At 47.1% G+C, this 22403-nt stretch overlaps 1 protein-coding gene across 1 annotated transcript in view; it reads left to right on the plus strand.

Moving 5' to 3' along the window:
• The first annotated feature begins 10228 nt into the window (after positions 1–10228).
• Positions 10229–22403, plus strand: part of LOC137676066 (ubiquitin-conjugating enzyme E2 R2) — a 55414-nt gene continuing 43239 nt past the window's right edge. Inside the window, exon 1 of the mRNA XM_068422579.1 lies at positions 10229–10424. Coding sequence (XP_068278680.1) covers positions 10248–10424 — 177 coding nt within the window. The 5' untranslated portion in view covers positions 10229–10247. The remainder of the gene's footprint in view (positions 10425–22403) is intronic.

A 22403-nucleotide genomic window follows, 5' to 3' on the forward strand; every position in this document is an offset into this window, starting at 1 on the left:
GGGTATTTTCTTTGTGCTCTTTTATCAAATCCTTCGACAGCTTTCACGGATTTTTAGACAGCAAGTAGATGTGAAAGAAGCGTATATGTATATATATTTCGTATATATGTGAGAGATGTGATGTTGATGAGTGTAAACAAAAAGGAGGGTAGGGCAGCAGAATGAATGGGACAATATTTTCACATATATGAAAAAAAGCCCAGAAAAATGACCCATGATCAAGTCAAGCTTGAAAATGGCTCTGGAAGGAACAGCTACTGTTAGAGGACAAGCTAGGCACGATGTTACTAAACCCTCCGTTCTAACTTCTTTTGCTCATAAGTGATCAGGTAAATGAAAATATATCTCACTCTAGGGAAAAACTGCATTTCTGAAGGTAAGCACGTGTTCTGCTGCCGAGGGAAGGATCTGAATGCCCTGGCAATGCTCACCAGTGCTGCACTTAAAGGAAAAAAAAAAAGAAATATATTAAAAATAGATGCTGAGAGAAGATCACGCTTGAGATGGAGGAAAGCTTTTACTCAAGTTGTGTGGCCTTCACGGTATTTTGGCTGCTTCTTTGCAAAGAGAAGGATTCATTCCCTGTAAGGTGCTCACTGCTTCCTCCAGTTCCCATTTTGCAGCCCCTGCTCCATATGTTTTCCCTGTGAGGGAGATGCTTTCGAGTCTCCACCCCATGGAGCTTCCCTGCTTTGCCCCACTCACCCCCTTCTCACATCAGAAGGGCAGCAGGAAGAAGGAAATAGCTAAAACATGCCCTTTTTGGTCCTTCCTGCCAGCTGGCAAGTGCATTCAGCTTTTTTTTTCTTCCCCAGGGCAAGAGCAAGGAAAGGTCCTTTCATTATCTCAGAGATACAAAGAGTGCAAACCAGACAGGACCAGGCTGCAGCCATCTCGTCCAGCTGAATGCCTCCCCTGCAGCACCAGTGAATGTGTCACCCTCTCCCACCCATTTTCCACCCCATACCCAAGACAAGAACAAGAGCATTTTAATTTAAAGCACTGTGCAAATGAGGGTTTGGATGCAAAAGCTTGGGTTGGCTCTTAAACTCCCTCCCTGCAACTCTTCTAGACCCTCAGGACATCCATGCGAAGACAAAACAAACCCATTTTGAGATAAAATCCACAGCTGATAGTTTGGGCAGCATCAGAGCCTTCTCCACCTTTAAAACTGGGGTGTTCTGGCAGAGGGGACTGGCCCTGATGCACATCCACACGCACAGTCTGATGCAAGCGTGCAGCCCAGCGCTGGCTCCCTTTGCACTCTGCCAGCCCTTGAATTTACAGCCAAGGTTTAGAGAAGAGGAATAACCCATACTACAGGTTAGGCAGAGGATGCTGAGGTGCACTAGACAGGACAAGGATATGGGATGTGCCAAACTCACCATGCGTTGAGAGCTTCAAGTTGGTGCTGCCAAGGAGTTTCCTGCAGGATGAGAAGCATGGGGTTAATTAATGGAAATCTCCTGGCAGGTAAACAATTCTGGAGGAGACTTACCTGCCCCTGGGGGCAGCTGTAGATGGGGATTGAGATGTTGGCACAGCAAGGCACTGAGGCAGAGCACCTACAGGGCACAGCCACCCTCAGCCCCTTCCACAGCTCCCCCAGGGACCCTCTCGCAGGGCTGAGCCCTCCAGCCACAGCCACAAAAACAGGACAGGGACATAACTGGTGTTGCCCCAAGGTCTACAGCGGCGTGCTGGTGGAGCAAAGGGGACCAGTAAGGGGTGGCTGGAGGGGACATGTGTGCAGGGGAGCTGGTGGGGCTGAGGGGCAGATGTTTAACCTCCAGTTATTGCCTCCTGAGCCCTTGTCCCTGCAGGCTGGCGTTGAGGCACCCATCCCTAGAGGAGGGCCTCACTTATCCAGGAGGACATGTGATCACCCCTCTCCTACACAGACAACGCTGGAGGGTTTCAGCCTTGTGAGATCAGACCAGTGGTTTTCTGGTTGTTTTTTCCCAGACCCCTCAGAAGCTCTTCCCAAATTTCCATGGGATGGCAAGCCCCGGGGTGGAAATGACTGCGCTGCTCAGTGCATTCAGGCCAAGCAGTGAGGCTTCTCCAGACTTGTTCGCCTGTCTGGGAAAGTTGCATTAATTACCCTTCTGGTGATTCAGGCTCCTGAAGGAAAGTTCAGCCTCCTCCTTGCCACGCTCGGCCACACAGTGCAGTTTGCAGGGCCGGTGCAATGGTCTTCCCCTCTGTCCAGCTCAATGCTGCTGAGCAGGGCTTCACACCCACCACAGTGTAGTTTCCAGAGCTCATAGCCTACCTGTGCATACAGATCAGTGAGACACAGCATCTACTACATGAACCCTGCAAGCATTTTTTCAGAACATCTCATTGCCAGGGGAGGTATAGAGTGGATATCAGGAAAAATTTCGTCACCAGAAGGGCTGTCAAGCGTTGGAACAGGCTGCCCAGGGAAGTGGTTGCGTCCCCATCCCTGGAGGTATTTAACAGATGTGTAGATGTGGTGCTTAGGGACATGGTTTAGTGGTAAACTTGGCAGTGCGAGGTTAATGGTTGGACTTGATGATCTTAAAGGTCTTTTCCAACTAAATGATTCTGTGATTCTATGATTTTTATAGGAAGCTGGAGGTGGAGGCTCTAAGGAAGCCCCATCCCTTCTCTGGACCTTCTTGCCCAAGGGAGTCTCTCTCTACTGTTCAGCAACCTGAGCCTGTTGCCTGTGCCTGGGTCTTGGTGCTTGCATTGCAGTTGGGTTTCCTTCCTCTGAATCTGTTCATATTTGTTGTGGGAATGGTCATGAAAAGGCCAAATTCAGCCTTGGCAAAAAAAAGTCCAGCTCAACTCACTTGGCCCTCCCTCTGTTTCCTGATGGAATCTCTTCTTTGTGGTCAGTTTTCAAGGCCCTGGGCAGGACCTGAGCTGTGCATCTTCAGCTAAGCCTAGCTGGCCATGCATTTTAATGGAGCTACTGGCAGAAGACGACTGCATCGCTGCTGGAGACCAGACCACAGAGACCACCAGAGGTAAGGCAGTGAGTGACAGCACTCGTAACCGCAGCTGATAGTGGCCGATAATACGCTGGAAGTCAAAGGTCTCAGTCCAGCAGGGATCATGATGTTGATGTGCACCCAGTCTCGGAATCAGGAGTGATGTGAGACCCAGAAGAGCTTCCTCCTCCCCCTTGCTCACCTTCTGCAAAATGCTGTCCCTTCTCACCATGGCTTCTGCCCAAATACAAGGAGCTGGCTGCTCTGAAGGTAAAACCAGGATCTGACAGACCCACTCAGGAGTCCACCAGGCAGCTGCTCTGTGGGCTTCAGCTCCTTCACCCCACTGCCAGTGCCTGCCTAACCCAGATGGCTCATCCCCAGGAATGGGGATAGCCGGGAGTCCCTGCTTGATGGTCACCCACTCTCAAGGCAAGGACAGTCCTGCAGAGCTGACACTGCAGCAGAGGTGAAGGTGAAGCACCAGGGACATTGGCTTATGCTGGTGCCTCTCCCAGAGCACACCCAGGGTCCTATGCTAGCTCATGCCAGTGATGCCGAGGGCCACGCCATCTCAGCCAGACCGTAATGCTTGAGACAGGGATGTCTTGAGCAGCAAGAATAACCTAAAACACCAGTCCTCAACACAGAAACTATTGCTGGGACCGAACAAGATGGGTATCTCAGTTACACCCTCATCAATAAAGCAATATGTCCCCCAGATTGCTGCTTTGGAGGGTGACGACGGTCACTTCAGGCTTCAACAGAAATCAGATCAGGAGCCTCTGAGGACCACAGCACGTACCACCGCTTCTGTGTGCAGCTGGAGGACTGTCCCCATAGCTGGCAGGTTGAAGAGGCTCAGAAACTTCCGTGCACTGAGTCCAGAACAGGAGGTGTAAGATGACCTGAATAGCTGGTTACAGAAACTCTTTGGAAATGCAAACCACTGTCTGACAGGCATAAGGTCACAGCCGTCACCCTCCCCAGGCCCTGGAATCACAGCTGAAATAGCATTGTAATGTGCTTATAATTTATTCATCGGCTGAATAAGAGCAGCAGCAGGCATTTTGATGGCACTCTTTTATCAAACCCCTGTGATGGACTTCATCCATTTTAAAACAGCAAACTGGAGCAGTAAGTAAAAAAAAAAAAAAAAAAAAAGGACAACTTTATTCCATTCAAATTTAAACAAGCAGCAAAAAGGGCAAATCAAAACAAGGTTAAAAAAACCTTCACTAAAGACCTTTTTTTTTCCTCTTCATTTTTCTTCTGCTTTGTTCTGAATCTTCCAAACTTTGCATTTCTCTGCTGGTGGCTACTTTGATTCAGGAGGCTCCCATTAACCCAGATGCTGCAGACTGATTCTCAAAAGCATCTTTTCATCCCTGTGATGAGTTCTGCCTGCAGATCAGCTTGCCCCATTTTTAGGTGAAAGAGAGCCAAAAGGTGAATTATGGACAGACTTTTATTCTCAAAGATTCACAGTTGCTTGCTTGAGTACTCGGATGCTCTGCTCCCCAAATATAGGAACTTATATAGGTGCCCATGTGAAGGTGAGGACTCTAGTATGCGTGTTCTCTTTTTCGGGAGGTGAGGATCAGCCCATGCAGTAGCACTGCATTGCTCACTTCGGTGCAAATAATTGCGCTTTGATTTCCCCCGTTAGATGCTCAGGGAGTTTTTTGGGGAAATCTTTGCTTGGCAACAGGACATTAGTGCCTGGACTGAGGTCCATCACCGTGGTGCTTGTCTGCCTTCCAGTCTGGGACTGAGGTATCTAGTGTAAATAAAAGAATTAACCCGCAGATTCCTCTATTGCTGATTCCTCTGGGGCTGAGAAACCAGCCTGCAAAGCCCCAAGTGGTGTATCCCCTCGGCCCATGAGCAGCATGTGCTGCTGCAGTGGGAATGATGAGCTGCCAACACCCATATGGCCTTGGCTGGAGATGTACCTCCAGCTTGGGCAACGGCACTCCAGGAAGGAGATGGAGGAAATAATCCTGGCCCCTCTCTCTACTTTCCATATCCCCATAGTGGTCTGGACAAGAAGAAACAGGAGGAGATTCGGGTGAGGGCAGGGAACACACACCTAACAGCTCTCTAACAAGGAGGTGAGCTGAACCTAGAGACATGTTGACCTAGGAGCAAGTGAATCTCCACTTTGGGCAGTTTGAAAGACAAATATTAAAGAACTGGTTGGGCAAATATGTCTTGGGCTGCTTAGGACAAGCTGATACTGCCTTGGGCCAGGAGGGTGGTGAGGTGGACCTCCAGATGTCCTGAGCTGCTTCAGTATAGCCCAAGGTACAGCTGTTGGTGGTTTGAGTTACAAAGGGCTCCTGAGGGGGGCTGTAAGCTGAGCAGAGCTCCTACCCTCTGCCTCATCTTCTTCATCACAGTACATCCATCAACACACTGGGGGTGAGATGATGATAAAGTCCAGGCTAGAGACCCCAGAACCCCTGCTGATGCCTTGCCAGAGCAGAGGAGCAGGGAAGAGGCATCAGGAGAGGAGATGGTGTCATCTTTTAGCCCAGGTGAGTCTGGTTCCCTAGAGGAAGAGATATCTCTTCCTTTGAGCAACTTGGGAAAGAAATTGGATAAAGTGCCAAAGAATATTGTGTGAGATGATCCTGCCCAAGAACAGACTCACATAGGTGGGACCTGCCCCATCTTCCCACCTCTTGTCCACTCTCTCTGCCAGCTCACGGGGCAGTAACGCTCTAATGTGACACCAAGATGGTGTTTGCATTTTCAAAGCTTCTGCTGTTGCTAAGCAGATGAGTTAACTCTCAGTTTGTTATCCTTCATGAAGGCGGCTTGCAGGAAGGAGGGAAGAGAAGAGGAAGAGAGATATTAAAAATGGATGATGAGAACAAAGCAGAAAGGACTTGAAGAGAAGTTTTCATCTCAAATTTACATAAGGTGCCGGTGGCATCTTGAGGTCCAGTTTACAGCTACAAGTTCTGCTGCTGGGAGCTGGATTAATGGCACATGTAGCCTTCTCCTCTCCTTGTGAGACTTCCCCTTCCACCTCTTCCTACACCAGACCCTATTTCTTGTTTTCTGAGACTAAAGAACAAGCCAATTTATTCAGGTGAAAAAAAAAATGGAGATGAAGAGGGAACAATACAGTTTGTGGCAGAGCACACCCCACAGAGAGCCCTGCTTGCAGGCAGGCAGTGACCATCCACAGGAGAGCAGCTAGAGGAGGAGAAGGACAAGGCTTCATCCTTTCATTGCAATATATCAGAGCTAATGAGGGGGGAGAAATGCCATATGATAAATCAAAAAGTTAGGTCAGCCTCAGGGCAGCCTGGGCTAGGGGAAGGGGACACCAGGCAGAGCAGCTGAGCCTCCCTGGGAGCACAGGCAGAAATGCAGGCAGGAGCCTCGGAGGGGGCTGCCCAGGCTTCAAAGTGCTCTGTTGCTGCAACGGTTTCTATTTTCTGTGATCAGTGGATGTTTTTGTAGGAGAGGGAAAAAAAGGTTGGAGGGAAAAAAAGGTTGGGGGGAAAAAGACCAATATTCTCTCTAAAAGCAGGCCTGATGGAAAAATTTCAGCCTGCCCTATTGAATACACCAGGGCTTTCTTTACTTTCCGCCTTGCATGATTACCTCTTTCGTTAACATTTGAGACAGACAGCAGGTGGAGATAAGTCCTGAATAGCTCCAAACTTTCCTTCTCCCATCTCTCCCAGCGTTAGGCTGGTTCAGATAAAGCTTGTGCTGAAGGCTGGTTGAAAGGAAAGGTGTTTCGATTACCATAGAAATAGGGGCACTGCAATCCCAAAAGGGCTCAGCTCTTGCACAATGATTCAACCCAACATTTTCCTCTGAGCCTGAGCAAAGCCATGTTTCACCGTCAAGCTGGGATGCCATGTAATGGAGCAGAGCATGCAGGTCCTTGCTGGCTGACATCGACGAGGAAGGTCACAGCATGGCCCTTTAGGTTGGATGCGTTATTAGATTCGTTAGCCACGAAAACTGAGCACATGGAGGTGCAGCTGGAAGTAGGCACTGGGGCCAGGGCGTTTGGGAATGATGGTGGCCATGACATTAAACCTGAGTGTTTGGGAGGTGGGGATGGAGGTGTGAATGGGGCTGATAAGGTTTGCGGAGTAGGGAGCAGTAATGAAGCATGGGCAGCTGGGACTGGGCTGTTGGGATTGGGAAGAACAGAGATGAAGCGAAAGACTCATTTTGCTGACCCTCATTACGGGGCTGGCTGGGACATAGCGGGCAGAGGTGAAGGGTTTTCTCTCTCATGGAGGAAGCACTGCTAAGAACATCGTGTCTAGAACCCTCCCAGATGTGTCTCAGATGTTGAAGTACTGAGAAGGGTGGCCAAACCCAACGGTGAGGGAAGCACCTGACACCTAGGAAGCCTGGCACCAAGTCAGAGGTTAGGTCCCGCCCCCGTGTCCTGCCAGTCAGCTTGATCCCATATGGACAAAACATTATGTCAATCAACCCAAGACATAAATAAGAAGAACACAGGTCTGAGCTCCCACCAGAAAATACACCCAGCACGGTACAGCCCGGCTGCTGAGGAGCTCCTCTGACAAACAGCGTTTTGGCCATGTAAGGCTTTTGTGATCCAGCCCTCCAGTCCCCAGGCTGAGGATGTGAGAGAAGAATTAAGCAGTTTTGTGTAAATCTGAGCTCACTCCAGGGTGGTAAGGAGTGAGTGACGGCAGCTGACCTGTGCCTGTGTGTACAGGAACACGCGCTTCTTCGCAGTATAGCCAGGCAAGCTGAGGATGGACGAGGGATGTTCCTCTACATTACCCCCACGGCAGTGAATGAGACCTCATCCCAGCTCATGAGAAAACCAGTGCCAGTCTCCGCGGGGAGAGTTGCCAGGGTGAAGTGCGATTTTGCAAGGGCCTGCGCCCCTGACATGTCAAGCTGGAGTATGTAGAATTACAGAACCATTTAGGTTGTAAAAGACCTTTAAGATCATTGAGTCTAACCAAGTACGGCCTGGAGGCAGTCGCAAGCCCTGGACTGGGTTCCAATGCCGGTTCTGCAGCATCTTTGGAGGAGGTGATGTGGCCTCCTTGGAGAGAGCCCAAGAGGCAGGAGGAGGGCAAGTCGCAGGGACGAGAAGGAGTATGCCAGGGTCGCTGCCGGGCTGGCAGCAAATTTGTCCTGGTAACTGCTGGTGCTTAGGGAAAATGGTCTGCCTCCTGCTCTCCTCCCTGGGCAAGGGTCTGGAGAAGGAGTGGTGGCTGCCAAGTGCCGGGTAGAGACCTGAAGGTCCACCTGCAGCAGAGGCTGCCCCAACCGCATGATCCCCCAACAAATGCAGGGAGGCCCCGATGTTGATCCCGCATCTTCAGGAAAGTCCATGGCTCTGGAAAAGGCAGGAGATGGGTCTAGTGGTCACCCATGCCCACAGGGCTGTCCTTGGGATGGGAAAGCAGTGCATGGCAAGAGAGAGGATCCTTTGATCCTACATAAGGATGTAAAGGATCAAAGCTACATAAGGATGTAGGGATGATGGGACGCATCATGCAACCCATTTGTCCAAGGAGCTGAAGCCTTTGTGAGGTGGACTAAGCCTTGCATTGTGCAGAAGGATGAAAGAAATGCCAAGCAGAAATGGGTTAAAATATCTCAAACATGAGGTGTCCAGTGAATCCCATTCCTTTCTACATGGTAACTGTGGTACTCTTGTTATTGTCTAAATACATGTCCTGCCTCTCTGAACGTCGCTGAGTTGTTGGATGGAGTAACATCATGCAGCAGTGAGTCCCACAGTCTAATGAAATAAGTATTCCCAGTTACCAGTTCCTACTTTCTGGACAGTCCCTGTTGACTCTCCCCTTGTTCTTGCTGTCTTTGGTTGCTTTGTTCGTTTAATTCAACTCTAAAGCAAACAATCCTCAATCCCTCTCGATGCAGGAGCATCTCAGGGTCTCTTAATATTTCATCCTTGGACTCCACGTAATCCAACGCCACAGATTTATGTTAAGGCATTACACGATTTTCACTTTTATTCATCCCCAATTTTTATTTGACCGCAAGTCCACAGACAGCAGAGATTTCCTTCAAATAACTCTTGATATTTTGGGGGAGACATTACAACTAATTTAGAACTCATCACAGCCTATTAGTTATTTAAGTTATTCCTGTTAGAACCACGTTCATTCTTTAATTCAAGAAAAACGCATCAGCTTTTCTCTGTCAGGGCTGTTGCATCCTTATTATTTCCCCTCTCCTGGCTGAGATAAGATGTCCAGCTTGCAAGGGTGGTCCTACACTCTGGCTGATGGGCTGGTACGTGCATTAATACTTTCAGAAGTGAAACCCAGATTTGCACCATCTGGAGCTGTGCTATGCTGCTTCTCCTCCTCCTGCATAATCTCGTTCTTATTTTTCTTTCTTTATTTTTACAACGAATAATATTTATGTTACTTGTTAGCGGCTTGCTAAGGAATAGGCGCTTGCTCAAGCTCACAGGTCAATGTACCTCGCCACCTCTGCTAAGGTTTTGCTCCCTTAGCCGGGTCGGGGAATGGGAGGAAGGACTGAAACGGCATTTTCTGCCCGTGGCACCTCGCACATCCGCGGAGCCACGTGAAAATAACCCCCGTGGGAGGCGGGCAGCTGCCTGCTCCTCTCCCGCTGCTGCTTGGGGTTGCTGCAGGATTCTCGGGGGATGCTGGGTCGTGCAGTGTCGCTCCCCAAAAACAACCCTTTGTACAAAAACGGCTCTTTTTTGGCCGCGGGTGTCCGTCAGCGCAACAGCGCGGGGCGCGCCGTGCCCACCCGCGACCCCTGCGCAGCACCGCCCGGCTCAGCCCAGCACGTGGCTTCTCCCCTGCCCCGCGGTCTCCTCAGCCAGGCGCCGTGGGGCCGGGCCTCGCCGGCGGGGAGATGCGGGCCTGGCCCGTGAGGGGCCGACGCAGCCCGGGGGCTCCCTCCCCCACACCCCCCACGCGCGGGGCGGCGGGGAGCGCTGCCCCTTTAAGGGCGCCTGTGGGGGCGGGGCTTGCCGCGCGGCGGGGCGGGGTTTGCCGCGCGGAGGGGCGCGGTTTGCCGCGCGGCGGGGCGGGGTTTGCCGTGCGGCGGGGGCGTGGCGCGGCGCGGCGCGCTGAGGTCAGCGGCGAGCGGGCGCCGTCACAAAAGGAAGTGGCGGCGGCGGCGGCTGTTAGCGCGCGGAGGGGCGGGGGCCCGCGGGACAGCGCGGCGGCGGCAGCGGCGGGAGCGCGGGGCGGCGGCGGGGGGCGGCGGGGGGCGGCGGGGGACGGCGGGGGCGGCGGGGGCCGCGCCATGGCCCAGCAGCAGATGAGCAGCTCGCAGAAGGCGCTGATGCTGGAGCTGAAGTCGCTGCAGGAGGAGCCGGTGGAGGGCTTCCGCATCACCCTGGTCGACGAGTCCGACCTCTACAACTGGGAGGTGGCGATCTTCGGGCCCCCCAACACGCTCTACGAGGGCGGCTACTTCAAGGTACGGCCTCCCCCCCCCCCCCTCCCCCCCACCCCGCCCCGCCGGCGGACCGGGCCTCCCGCCGCCGCGGTGGTAGCGGGGAGCCGCCGCTGGGGCCTGCACGTTCCCCGCCACCTTACTCCGCCTGCCCGGGCCTCCTTGTCGGGCTCGGAGGGGTCCCGGTGGGGCGGCGGGCCCGCGGCCGCTGTCAGCCCCTCCGCCCGCCGCGGGAGGGGGCCGGGGCCTGCGGCAGGAGGAGGGCAGGGAGGCCCGGCGCCCGTGGGTGGTGCCCGGCGGCGGGGGGCCGGGGCCGGTCTGCAGGGCAGGCTGCCTGGGGCCTGCGGGACCTCTCCCCTCCCCGGCGGTCTCCCTCGGGACGCGCTCTGGGGAGAGGGGCCCGCGCCACCGCCGACTCTGTTATGTGATTTCCCTATTTTAACCCCAAAGAAAGGCAGGTGCCTCGTGGCAGGGTGTAAATTCTTCCCTTCCACCCCCAAGCTGCTCTCTTGGCTCTGGTCTGGGTGTATTTCTTTCCAAGGAAGGGGCTTCCCTGCCTTCCCTCGATTGCTTTGCTCCTCGCCCAGGAGCATCCTGTGTAGGGTGACTAATTCAGGATAAAGGCTGTGTTTTCCTCAAAACTTCAAGGTGCTTCAGGACTGTTTTTTGTCATTATTTTTTTCCCCTCTCTTTTTCTTTTCTTCCTCTCTAAACTTTTAGAAGGCAGCCTTCAAAGGGCTATGGCAACTCTTCGTTGGTGAAGGTAGATAAATGCTTTCAATTCCTCTATCAACCTTCCTGTTAATCCAAAAAAACTTCTGTGGTTGTTATTTCCCCTCTTGCAAATGCAGTAAGCAAGAAATCTGGCACTGCTGTCCCAGAAAGGAACCAAAGGGAACAAACTTAAATGCTCAAAACAACTGGACGAAGAAGAGGGATTACACATTTTTCTTAAAAGAGCAATTAAAAAACCTGGATGCCTGCAGAAGATGTGTTGCATTGGGCATACCCCTTTGCACTTGATGTCTGCTTAGTCTCTGGCAAAATATTGTCCCCTTCAGCTTGCTTCTCTCAGGAGCTGTTGTTTTAGTAGTGGCTCCTGTGTCTCCCATTTCAAGCCCTTTGGCTTCTGTCAAACAGAAAAGATTTTTGGATGATCTCTGCTTGGCTAACGTGCATCTTTGGTGCCTCGTGGCCTCTCTGGGTCAAGGTTTAAGAGTTTTGTTCCACAAAACCACAATAACCTCTAGCTTGGGGAACAATAGATTTGAGTCACGTTCAGTTTGGCCTCCTTGTTTTGAAGGAAGGGAAGGCTTTGGCACAAGGCTTGACTTTTGTAATGAGCTGGCTGGATTACTCATGTAGGTGTGATAGGTATATTCTTAGACTCACCTCCATTATTACTTATACAGGAAGTTGCCCTCGTCTTGGGTTGGTGACTGGGTCATTTTTACATCCAAATAGTTTGGCGAACTCTTCCTGCACTTATGTTACTCATCCATTTGTTTTCAAAGAAATCACAATGGGTCAAAATATTTCTCTTTGGTTGGGGAGCTGTCTGGACTGTATGTTTATAATTGTTCCTGGGAAGAAGTTGAAGCAGCCTGTGAAATAACCTGAGGATGTGTGTTAACAAGTGCAGATTTAGGCAAGGTTTCCAGCTGCCTTATCTCAGTATTAAGAATGTGGTGTCTGGTTTTATATTTGGTGTCCTTGAACTGTTGTGTCTGTCTTCTAAATTCTTCTGAACCATCCTGTGATACTTCGAGAGTGGGAGACTAGGGTTTCATGATGCCTTCACCCCTCCACAGCAGAGACATTCTCTTCAAGAAGCATGGCTGAAGTCTGTCATATGTCATTTCTGTTCTCATCTTCCCTCCATGAGGAGCTGTGCATGGTTTGGTGGGGTTTTTTTTGTTTGTTTTGGTAGCATTTGATTTTTGGTTATGCATCCTAAATTTTCAGTCACTGGAAAAAGTGGTCTTAGATCCTCATCTGTTCCTAGGGAGAAGGAGTCCTGTTTTCTTGAGAAGTGATGTTCTTGGCTTTCTTTGTGTTGAGCCTTCAGGCAAACCTTTAGATGTGTTAGACTTGGCTTACTGAATTGTTTTGAGAGAAGATGAATACCCTAAACTTCATTTGGTGGGGTGACTTCTGTGATATATTCACTGTGTATGCAAGGTGAGCACTAGTTCAGATCAGATTTCTTTTTCAGGTTTCTTGACTTGATGAAATATCTAGCTTCATCTTGTTTTGTATTTATAGCCTCCTAACATTAGGTAAGCAGGAGTAGAAATATGCAATTACAGGATGTAACTTTTTTTTAAACTTTGTGGAGATGAGAATTTGGGAAATTTCTTCCACTTGAGGTGTGATTTGAGAGTAGGAACTGCAGGGGAAGTACAAAGGCTTCTAGTTAAGCTCAAGTGTAAGTATTTTGAGGAAAACCTGTGTTTAATGTGACCTTAATAAAGAAAGTGTTAGTGATGGTTGATTGGGAATACAAACACTTGATTTGTGCTCATGGAGCTCTTGGAGCTGGTAACATCAGCTTTTGGCACGTTGTTTATTCTTGGAGAAATACGACCTTTCTCTCTGGGCTGTTGAACTAGCTGAATAAACTGAAATGAGGAAAGTGCTCTCTCTTTGCACCTCCTTGACAGGAGCTACTGCTGCTAAAAGCTGGCTCAACATTTCAACAGATTCTGGTTTCAATTGCTAATCCTGTAGCTCTAGCATTTGATAAATTGAAGCAGAAAGCATGTCCCCCTGAATGTTTTAAATGGTAAGTTATCAAAACCTTAGTGCTGGCTGTAACAAAGTCAGAGACTTCTTAAAAAATGAAAGCACAGCATCTAAGCGTATTTTATCAGCTAATAAACAATGCTCAGATCTGCTGCAGTACTTCATAGTTTAGAACCTCCCAGCTAGATGGAAAGGGCAGCAGCCTTCAGAAGCAACCACTTTGGGAAGAGCAGCTTGTATCAGCGAGGGATAGGAGCGGTCCTGAACCTCAAGCCCCTGCTGTATGATCAGCTGAAGGTGCACATCTGCAGTGGAGGTTAAATCAACCTTTGCCTCATCTACTGACTTTATGTAGCTATGTAGTATGACCAGGAATAATGTTTTGGGCAACCCTTTGCTTAAGTTCCTGATTACCACCCTCAAGGAAGGAGTTGAGCTATTCCATGCGCTGGTTACCTCCCATTCCTTGCTGGCCAGGCAAAAGTAGCTCAAGATCAGTGATGTTAAGTCCTACACAGAGGTCCAGTGACAAGAACAAATGTCTGTCCCTCAGCTGCTGTCAGCAAGAAATTGCCAGTTTGACTAAAGTTTCTGGCAGAATCAGTTGTGTTGGGCTACAGGTATTTGATTGCAATAGGTGAACCTGATTTTTGGTCCCTGGCTAATTCAGAGTTTGTTTAAGGGTGAAAGGTGTGTAGACCTTGTGTTTCTAAGATGTTGATTTGCTCACAACTGTTATTGAATTTTTTTGAGTCACAAAGGGAAGATTTTTCTTGGAATGAAATGCTTCATGTCCAGGTCATAGATAGTGCCAGTTGCTTCTTTCTTAGGTCAGCTGGGAAGGATGTGGTGTGATAAGACAGGTCTTTAGATCAGACCCTGCTGGGCTGTGTGGTAGTTCTGAATTGCTCTGGAAACAATGGGAATGTTTCTCTGGTTTTGCAGGCAGTGCCTGAGCAGTAGAGAACCAGATAGTGCTGTAGTCTGCAGAACCACACATGAGCAGTTCATTGATGCCACCTTTATGCCATAGGCATCTTCCATTCAGCTGAGAGGGTTCTCTGCTACGTGGCAGGAGGACTCCATCACCTTCAATTATGGCAGCTGATACTTAAATGGGGACCACCACAACAAAGGTTATTAAGCTGTAATGTGGTGATGATAGGTGCTAGTTGGGCTAGATTTCAGTGGCTGAGGGCTGTGCATGGTGAAGCTTTCACCATCTCAGCTGCCTGTTGATCGGTCTCTCTGTCTGCCTTGAAATCCAGTGTCTTACTTTGATGCTTGGGCCTTGAGAGCCTGAAGGCTGGTAAACCTCTGCTCAATGCTTTGATCAAGAGATGTTTTCAGGGTACTTGCAGAACTATTAGGAGGGGCTTCCTGATGGCTTACTCAAAGCTCTGCATGTTTGGTCCAATTGCACCTTAGCATCACAGCTTTTGATTGTTTTTACAAAAGGAAATTCTTCTCATTTTTATAGTTGAATGGTATTCTTGTGCTGGGAACCAACCTTTCAGGAAGGTGCAAGTGAGAAATTATACAAATAGAAACTTCATTATTAAACACATAGCGCTGCCCAGAAGCATGGTTTGACCAAGTATGCTGTGTAAAGAAGCATGTTTAATGTAGAGCAAGAGTCAATATTAAAAGCTCCTTCAGAGGTGATGTAGGCTGGGTAGATGAAAATGAATACATCTAACATGAAAGGAAACAAGAAAAATTAACTGCATTGTTAGAGTGCTATTTGATAGTTCTTAAAGCAATTTTTTTCATAAGATATTTTTGCTACTTGAAGGAGCAAGTCTTGACACAAAGTTGGAGTGGGGGGAAAAAACTCCAAGCATTATGCTTAGTTTTCTCAAGTAATTTGGGTACTATTTAGTCCTTGTCAAGACATTATTTTCCTCGCTTTTTGTAACTGATTAACCACGTGCTGTTTAGAGTTCTGTATTGTTGGATCTCAGCTTCTTCCAACTGATTTGTTTTGATGCCAAGGCAATTTGCAGTATGTGGGAATAATTCTTTTTTCAGAGCAGAAAATCGATACGGAACTTACTTACGGATAACTGATGGCAACTATGAGCACCATGTTTAAAAGTTTGGTATTGTAGGCTACTTCCCAGAAAGCTTAAAATGAAGCAAATAGAAGTTTCTTAAGCACCTAGAATTATGTAACTGGTAGAACATTTAACTCCACAAAACTCTTCCTTGGTGCCAAGGAAAAAATGTGTGGTACTCTCGGTACAAAAGCTGCCTTCTGCAGGCCTCTGCGTTACATGGTGCTGCAGAGCTTCTCTTCTATTTTTGTTGCCTTTAGGTATCATTGATGCTAATAAGCAGAGGTTTGATGCAGCAAAGGGATACAGAACTGCAGGAGAATAGAGCCTGGATTTGCGCCCTCCAGGTCTGAAGAGCTCTTGTTCAGAGCAGGCTATCTCTAAAGCGAAAGAACCACTAAGCTGTCTGCAGGCAGGGAGGGAAGAAACTTCTGATGTTGGTTCACTGATTATAAGCAGAGTTATGACCTCTAACTCTCAGGCCTGGGAAATACCTGTTTGACCCTCACTCTGCTGTTGCATGTGTTTTTTTGGATGGCTATGTCTGTGGGCCCCACAAAACCCCCCAGACAGCTCACCCAGCCTGTAGCCTGTTTTGGACAGCTGCCCATCCTCAGGGGTAATGGGTAAGGTAATGATGGTAGCCAGCTCCCAGTCCTTTCCCTAGGGCTACTCTGATCCAGGTAGGGTTATTGTGTATGCAAAGATACTGATTTCCAGTTCTAACACGGCCTGAAAACACAAGAGCGTGTGCAATTAGGTCCTGTTGTATGGCAAGAGAAGAGCTGTAGCACAGCCCACCTCTGCCATTAGAATAAAAACGGAAAGCTTTCTGTTTGGAAAGATTGAGCACTGTCGGTTTGCATAACTTTTCCATTGTTTGGCTCTATTTCCATGAGTTTGCACAGAATGATCCTTGGATAAGGTAAAATAGAACCTGATTTTTTTTCTTGGATAACAGTGCGAAGAACTGTGCCTCTTGAAATTTCTCGCCAGTCTGTGCAAGATATAGTAACTAAAAGTATATGGATAGCTTTGGATTTGGTTTGTGTTATAGGAGTTAGTGGAAATTTTTGACTCTAGTGTTAGAAGGTTGTTCTTTTTTTTTTTTTTGTTCACCTGGTAAATCCTTAAGATCTCCTGTATTGCAGTGATGTTCTGCCAGTGTCTGAGTGTGGGACCATATCAATAACTTCTCAAGAGCTCAAACATGTTTTAGCTCACTGTTTCTGAAGTCACGCTTACACTGCCTGCTATTTTACATAGTGATATACTCACACTGGGTATCTTATCTTTAATAGCACTTTAGGTTTACTACATGATGCTAATTTTGCATCTAGAGGGTAAGAAATGCCAGAAAAAAACTCTTGCAGAACCTTAACTCTGATCTTTGACATGCAGTTTGGCTGTGTAGTTTACGATCATCATCAGGTATTCATAGTAGTGAATAGTATGGACTAAACGGTGGAGATTTTATGTAGAACTTACGTGTAATTGAGTTGAAGTTGGAGATGTAGCAGAGTTACAGATAGACTGCAGTGTCAATGGACTAGAGGTTATGTGACTCATAATATAGCAGGTCCTCTTGTAATTTGGGCTGCGCGTGATCAGATGTGCACATACACATATGCACGTGCACAAAATTAGCTTGCTATTTCCAGAGTGCTACTTCATTTTTAAAACCTTAGTGTTTTACCCAGCATTACGAGTTAGAGGAATTGCAGTTAATCTTACTAAGCTTGTGCAGTAGTGACTCTACTGAGAATGTCTCATCTCACCAGACCAGTTTAATAGTAATAACTTCGGCATTGTGTACCTCCTCTGAAACACTAGTAGCCAAAATGAGCCAAATTGATGGATTACTTATGTCCACATTTTCTGAAATACTTAAGATGCATAAATATTTGCCCAAAGTGGCCTACAAATAGGAGAAAAATGATAAAGCTACTGAATTGGCGTGCATGCAGGATATTTTGGAATCTTGCTTGACTTGAAATGTGACCTTAAGACTTCCTGGATGTTTTGGTTTTTTTTTAATTGAGGCTATCACATGGAGAGCAAGGGCTACATAAAGGGGCTGTCTTAAGTGGATGACACTTTCAGATATCTGAGTACTTGTGATTAATGGAGAACACTGCCTGACAGGGAGGCTGCGTCTTGCTCCTTAAGGTTTTAGTACTAAAAGCATGAACTGACATGTTCCCATTGATCTGTTTTGTTCTCTTAAAATTACACAAGTCATTTAGAAATTCAGGTAAAGGACTTTTGCTTGGGAGCTGGAACTTAAGTCCTTAGCAGTAGGAACGTGTCTGCAATAGCTATGTGACTCTTCCCCAAGTTAAGATATGTATCCTAGTTAAAGTATTTAAAACATGTTTTAACATTGTTAAAATGTTAAACCAGTTTGCAGCAAAATAAGTGGAGGAGTTGAGATGCAAAACCCTTAGCCAGAGTATTAGAACAGTAAGGACCAGTGTTTAGCCAGTTATGCCACTTGGGTCAATTCTTGTGTGGTAGACACTTGTTCGTTTCACTGTCAGACCTAGGCAAGGGCTGAAGTAATATTCTTTTGCAGCACTCTTTGGCCTTGTCAAAACAAAAGCTGTGCGTTGGAGTAGCTTTGACTTACAATACATCCTGTGAAGACACATAGAAGCCTCTAATTCATGGATGTAAACTACACTGGTGTGGAAATGTTTGCTTATCTTGGCTAGAATAACTATCTCTAAAAGCACTCACCTTTATTAAAAGAATGGGCTTCTTACAATGGATTGAAGAAAACGGAATTTCATTTCAGTGCTCATGGTTACTTCTCTTGCAGAATAGTAACTGTACCCACACTTAGCTGAATGCCTTTCAGGGGTGTATAGCTTGGGAGGTTAAGGTCTCTTTTGTACCCTTTAAGTGTCTTGTAGCTGTTTTCTAAGTCCGTTCTAATTTGTCTTTCATATGGTAACAAAACGCCCATACCCAAATGTTTCAGATGAAAGTGCATGGTGCTTTTCAATGAAAGTGGAAAGCGAAGGTCTTGTCTGTTCTTAATGACACTGCCAATTCAGTGGGCTCTCTGCCTAACCCGTTTTTTCTTTGTTGTGGCCATAAGTTATTCAAACGGCTAAGCAAAAAAAGGCTTTGAGGCTCAACTCCTGCTGAAAACTTGGTGGTCAAATTCAGTGGATGATGGTAATGTTTCTTTTGTATAATTCTTGAAGTGTCAAGTGTCTGTTCCCTGAGACAACCACAGTCATGTTTAAACAATTTGCTGTAGAGGACCTTTTGTCACTTTTTTGAAAGACCAGTGAACTTCTAAATGAAACTAGGCATTTTATATTGCTGTATGATCACCATTGGAGCATATAAAATGGAAGTTTTGAGACCAACATATGGAATGATTTCCATTTCTCAGTGTCTGCCAGAAACCTGAAGGCTTATGTACTTCAAAATTTGACTAATGTGCTTTCTGTGAAATTTAACTGACTTTTTTTTCTGCTGGTAGCAGTCTTTCATTTGTGTGGAAGAAGCTTGGCTGTCTGTGGCCTGAAATACAGCAAAGCAGGTCTACTGCGAGAAGCTGGATAGGTGGGCTAGACTGTGAACATTTGGGCTTTTACATTTTGGAACTTACTGGATTATTTTTGAAAACCTGTTAATATTGAAATTTGTTTTGTCCCTTGGAGGATTATGGGCAGACTCATCAGGAGCTAAAGACCAGCCTTGGCAGGGTCATTGTGGAGCATCACTCTGTGGAGCTCCATTTTAAATGGCAATAATAGCACAGTTCGCAGTCTTGAACCCATATCATGTATGGCTATTCTCCAGTTGGAAAGAGATTGTAGGTGTATTAGTTACTAAGGAGGGATGGGATCAAAAGGCTGTTGGTCTTGGCCACTTTCTTCAGGATGTTATGGAGTAAGTCTGGCTTCTGGTGTTGTTAGAGGTGATACTCTAATTTCACTGATTTGAAGCAGCCCGCTTAATGTTCAACTTGGACAAGTGATCATTAATTTTCATCCAAGCTGTAGGCTTATCCCATGCCTACTAAGTATTTAGTTGTTCACTTTGGCTCAGTTCTCTGGTGTGAGTGATATGCTTGTGCTTAAGCTCTTCAACCAGAGACCATATTTTGCCTGCAAGGGACAATTAAGTAGCATGCTGTCAATCAACAAAAGCCATGAAAAGCCATGCTGCTTAATGGTAATATGCATGGAGACCACAGCTAGGCTGGCTGCTGTAGGTATGAGCTGCCTACGTTAGACAGGGACCTGCCTGCTGGGAGTTGTAGGCATGTTGTTAAGTGGTGGGTCAGGTCAGGTTGGGGTAAGGGTTGCGAGTAGCCATCCCAAAGCATGGCATTGCCTGTTCCCAGGCCTCATGGGGTGCAGTGAAATGTCACATGGGGATATCTTGAGCAATCTTCAGCACGTGCACCATACTTGAGATGTTGCCTGCTGTCCAAGTAGGTAATGCTGCTCTGGGGTCATCTCTGTGCAATGGCAGAGGCATGGAGGAAGGCTCTAATACGCTTGGCCACAAAAGACCTGTCATTGTCATGCTACCAGGCCTCATCATCAGTCTTGAGGTCTCTTGCAATCCAAGCCCATCTCAGGTGTCCCCCTTTTCCTTTGTCTCTCTTCCTGTGCTGGACTGACTGTACTCTGGGGTATGACTGAGGGCTGACATAAGGTCACCACGTGTGACCTGATCAGAGCTCCTGGTGTCTCAGCCTTGTTCTGTTTCAGCTTCCCCTCTGCAGCTATCAGCTTTGCTGAGCATGTGGATGACTTTCACCTATTTCTAAGAGAACAATGAAGTATTTTTGACCTGCCTACTCCTAACCAACACTTCTAAGATGGCTAGTTTCTGCTACTAAAGCAAAAGTAAACTTGCTGGTGATGCTAGGGATAGCCTGTGAGTTACACTTCAGCAGATCTAGCAAAGCTCTGAATGGAGGTTTGTGGATAGAAAGAAACTCTTGAGGTGTTGGAAGGCTGCATCCGTTCTGTATCTTTAACTCTCATGTGCACGAATTTATTTGTGATCTCCTAGCTGTTTTCTTCAGCGTTGGTTCATAGCTGGGAGTCTTAGTTGTGGGGTTTTTCTTCCCTCTTCTTAAGTACAGAGCAGTGACTTCTCTACTCTAGAAAGAAGAATAGATACAGTATGTTTCCTGGAGCAAATTCTGTATGAATAGTAGGGGGTTTTGCACTGTTGTAATCTAAACACTATTCTAAATCTTTTTATTAAAACCAAAAAATATTATGAAGATGGTGTGTTGTGGCAGAAGAGCATGATGATGATACTGGGAAGGAGAGTCCCTATGCCTGGAAGAGACTTCAAGCTAGGCAACTGTAGTGATGCAGAAAAACTGAGGATGACAAGATTTAGGCTGAGCCAAAAGCCTGCTATTAACACTTGGTTGGCATGTTGAATTTGGATCTTAATTTGCAGATAAATAACTGGATGATGTCAACTTAAAATAAGAGGGTTATGGGAAATGTGCTTCTTCCAAGAAAGGTTTGTGTCTGCTAGATACTCATATGGTCAACCAAATACTGTCTTCTGCTAGGTAGCAGCCAACAAGCTTTCTTAGGTACATGTTTATTTGAACTTTGTTTGGTAAAGCTATTAAATATTGCTGTGTCACATTTACTCTGAATGTGAATCGCTAGGATCTGATGTTAGACTGGGTGAAAGGGATGCACAGTCCAGAATTCATCATCTGTTAGGCCCTTTGTGTGGGTGAAGCGTGGCACTTGTCGAGAATAGTCTGCGGATGCTACACAAACAGGATGAGAGAGCCAATGCAATGCATTGTTCTAGGTCTGTTGGTGAATGTAAGAGGTGCTCATCTGAAGGACACGGGGCTAGGATTGGAAGAGTCATGTAGGAGTACGGGGGCTTTGTACAGCTTTGATTGAATGTACAGTGGGGCCAAAGTGTACTTTGACAACAGTAAGAGGCTATAATTTGGTGAACAGGGTAGGGACTAAAAGTCTTATCTGTAATGGGTTTGTATTCATGATCCTGGATAAATTAACATTTTTATATAAAATGGATATATCTTATAATAGCATAGTTGACTAAATGTGTAGGTAGAAAGCGTTTTGCTTTTTATAAATAGCACATGGGAAAGCTTTCTTCCAAAACAAATTCTACTTGTATGTTTACAAGTACAGTATTTAAGTTTGGAATAGCTGAAGAAATTGTCAAGTGAATAGCTTACAGGCTGCTTAAGCACAAAAGCAAAAAGATTTTTGGAATAAGAACTTCTTATTCCTGTTTTTTTAAAAATATTCCTGAAGCTCCTCAGCACAGATCCTGATGTACTGACAAGTCACACTCCTCTGCACAGACTTTGTCCGTGAGGCAGCTGCAGCAATTCTCTAAGAGCAAAAAATAAAGCTGGGGTTGTGTAACTTAACCTGGGGGAGGAGGGGGACATTCCTGGTGGTGAAGAGAAAGCCATCAAGTCAAGGCCTGGGTATGTAGGCTTGCTGGGGGAGATGTATGCTATGTGGGCTTCACAAATAATTCTCAGAAAGAGTATCAGGGAGAATCTGGGTAAACTTCTCGTTGGAGGAGGCAAAGCTATGCCTTGGCTGCCTCTCTGTTTGAAATGTCAGAGGGATCTGCACTGATTTCAGAGCTACCCAGCTTCTCTACCTCCCACCTCTGGGGTTTCTTTCTTGTACTGTCTTAATTGCTCCAGCTCCTGTGCTCTTCTACTACAGCCACCCCAGGTCTTCTCTCCTGTGCTTTGAAGATTAGGTTCAAAATAAAGCCTCTCAGCTTAGCAAAACCGTCATGCAGATTTGGTGTCAAGTGTGGAAGTGTGAAACGGCTCGCGGCTCCATAGCATGGCCAGGGAAACAGCCTGGCCTGGCCCTTTGTGGAGCCGGCGCGTTCACAGGGCAAGATTTGGGTCTAGTAAGTTAAGACGAGGTTTAAAGTATGTTACTGACATGCCTCAGAGTTGTGCTGTGCTTGTCACCCGAAGTGCAATTACCCAGGCTATGCCACAACACTGAGCTTAAAACACGTGGGCACAAAGCCAAATTCTACACTTAGCAAGCACTTTAAATAGAAAACTGCAGCACAACTGACCTGCAGGTACCTTTCCTTGTATAAGGAAAGCTCATGTTTCTAACTGCCAGAGACTTATTTGCTTTAATTATAAATGCATTGATAAATGCTGTTGTAT

The sequence above is a fragment of the Nyctibius grandis genome, chromosome Z (assembly GCF_013368605.1).
Source record: "Nyctibius grandis isolate bNycGra1 chromosome Z, bNycGra1.pri, whole genome shotgun sequence".
Taxonomy (NCBI): Eukaryota; Metazoa; Chordata; class Aves; order Nyctibiiformes; family Nyctibiidae; genus Nyctibius; species Nyctibius grandis.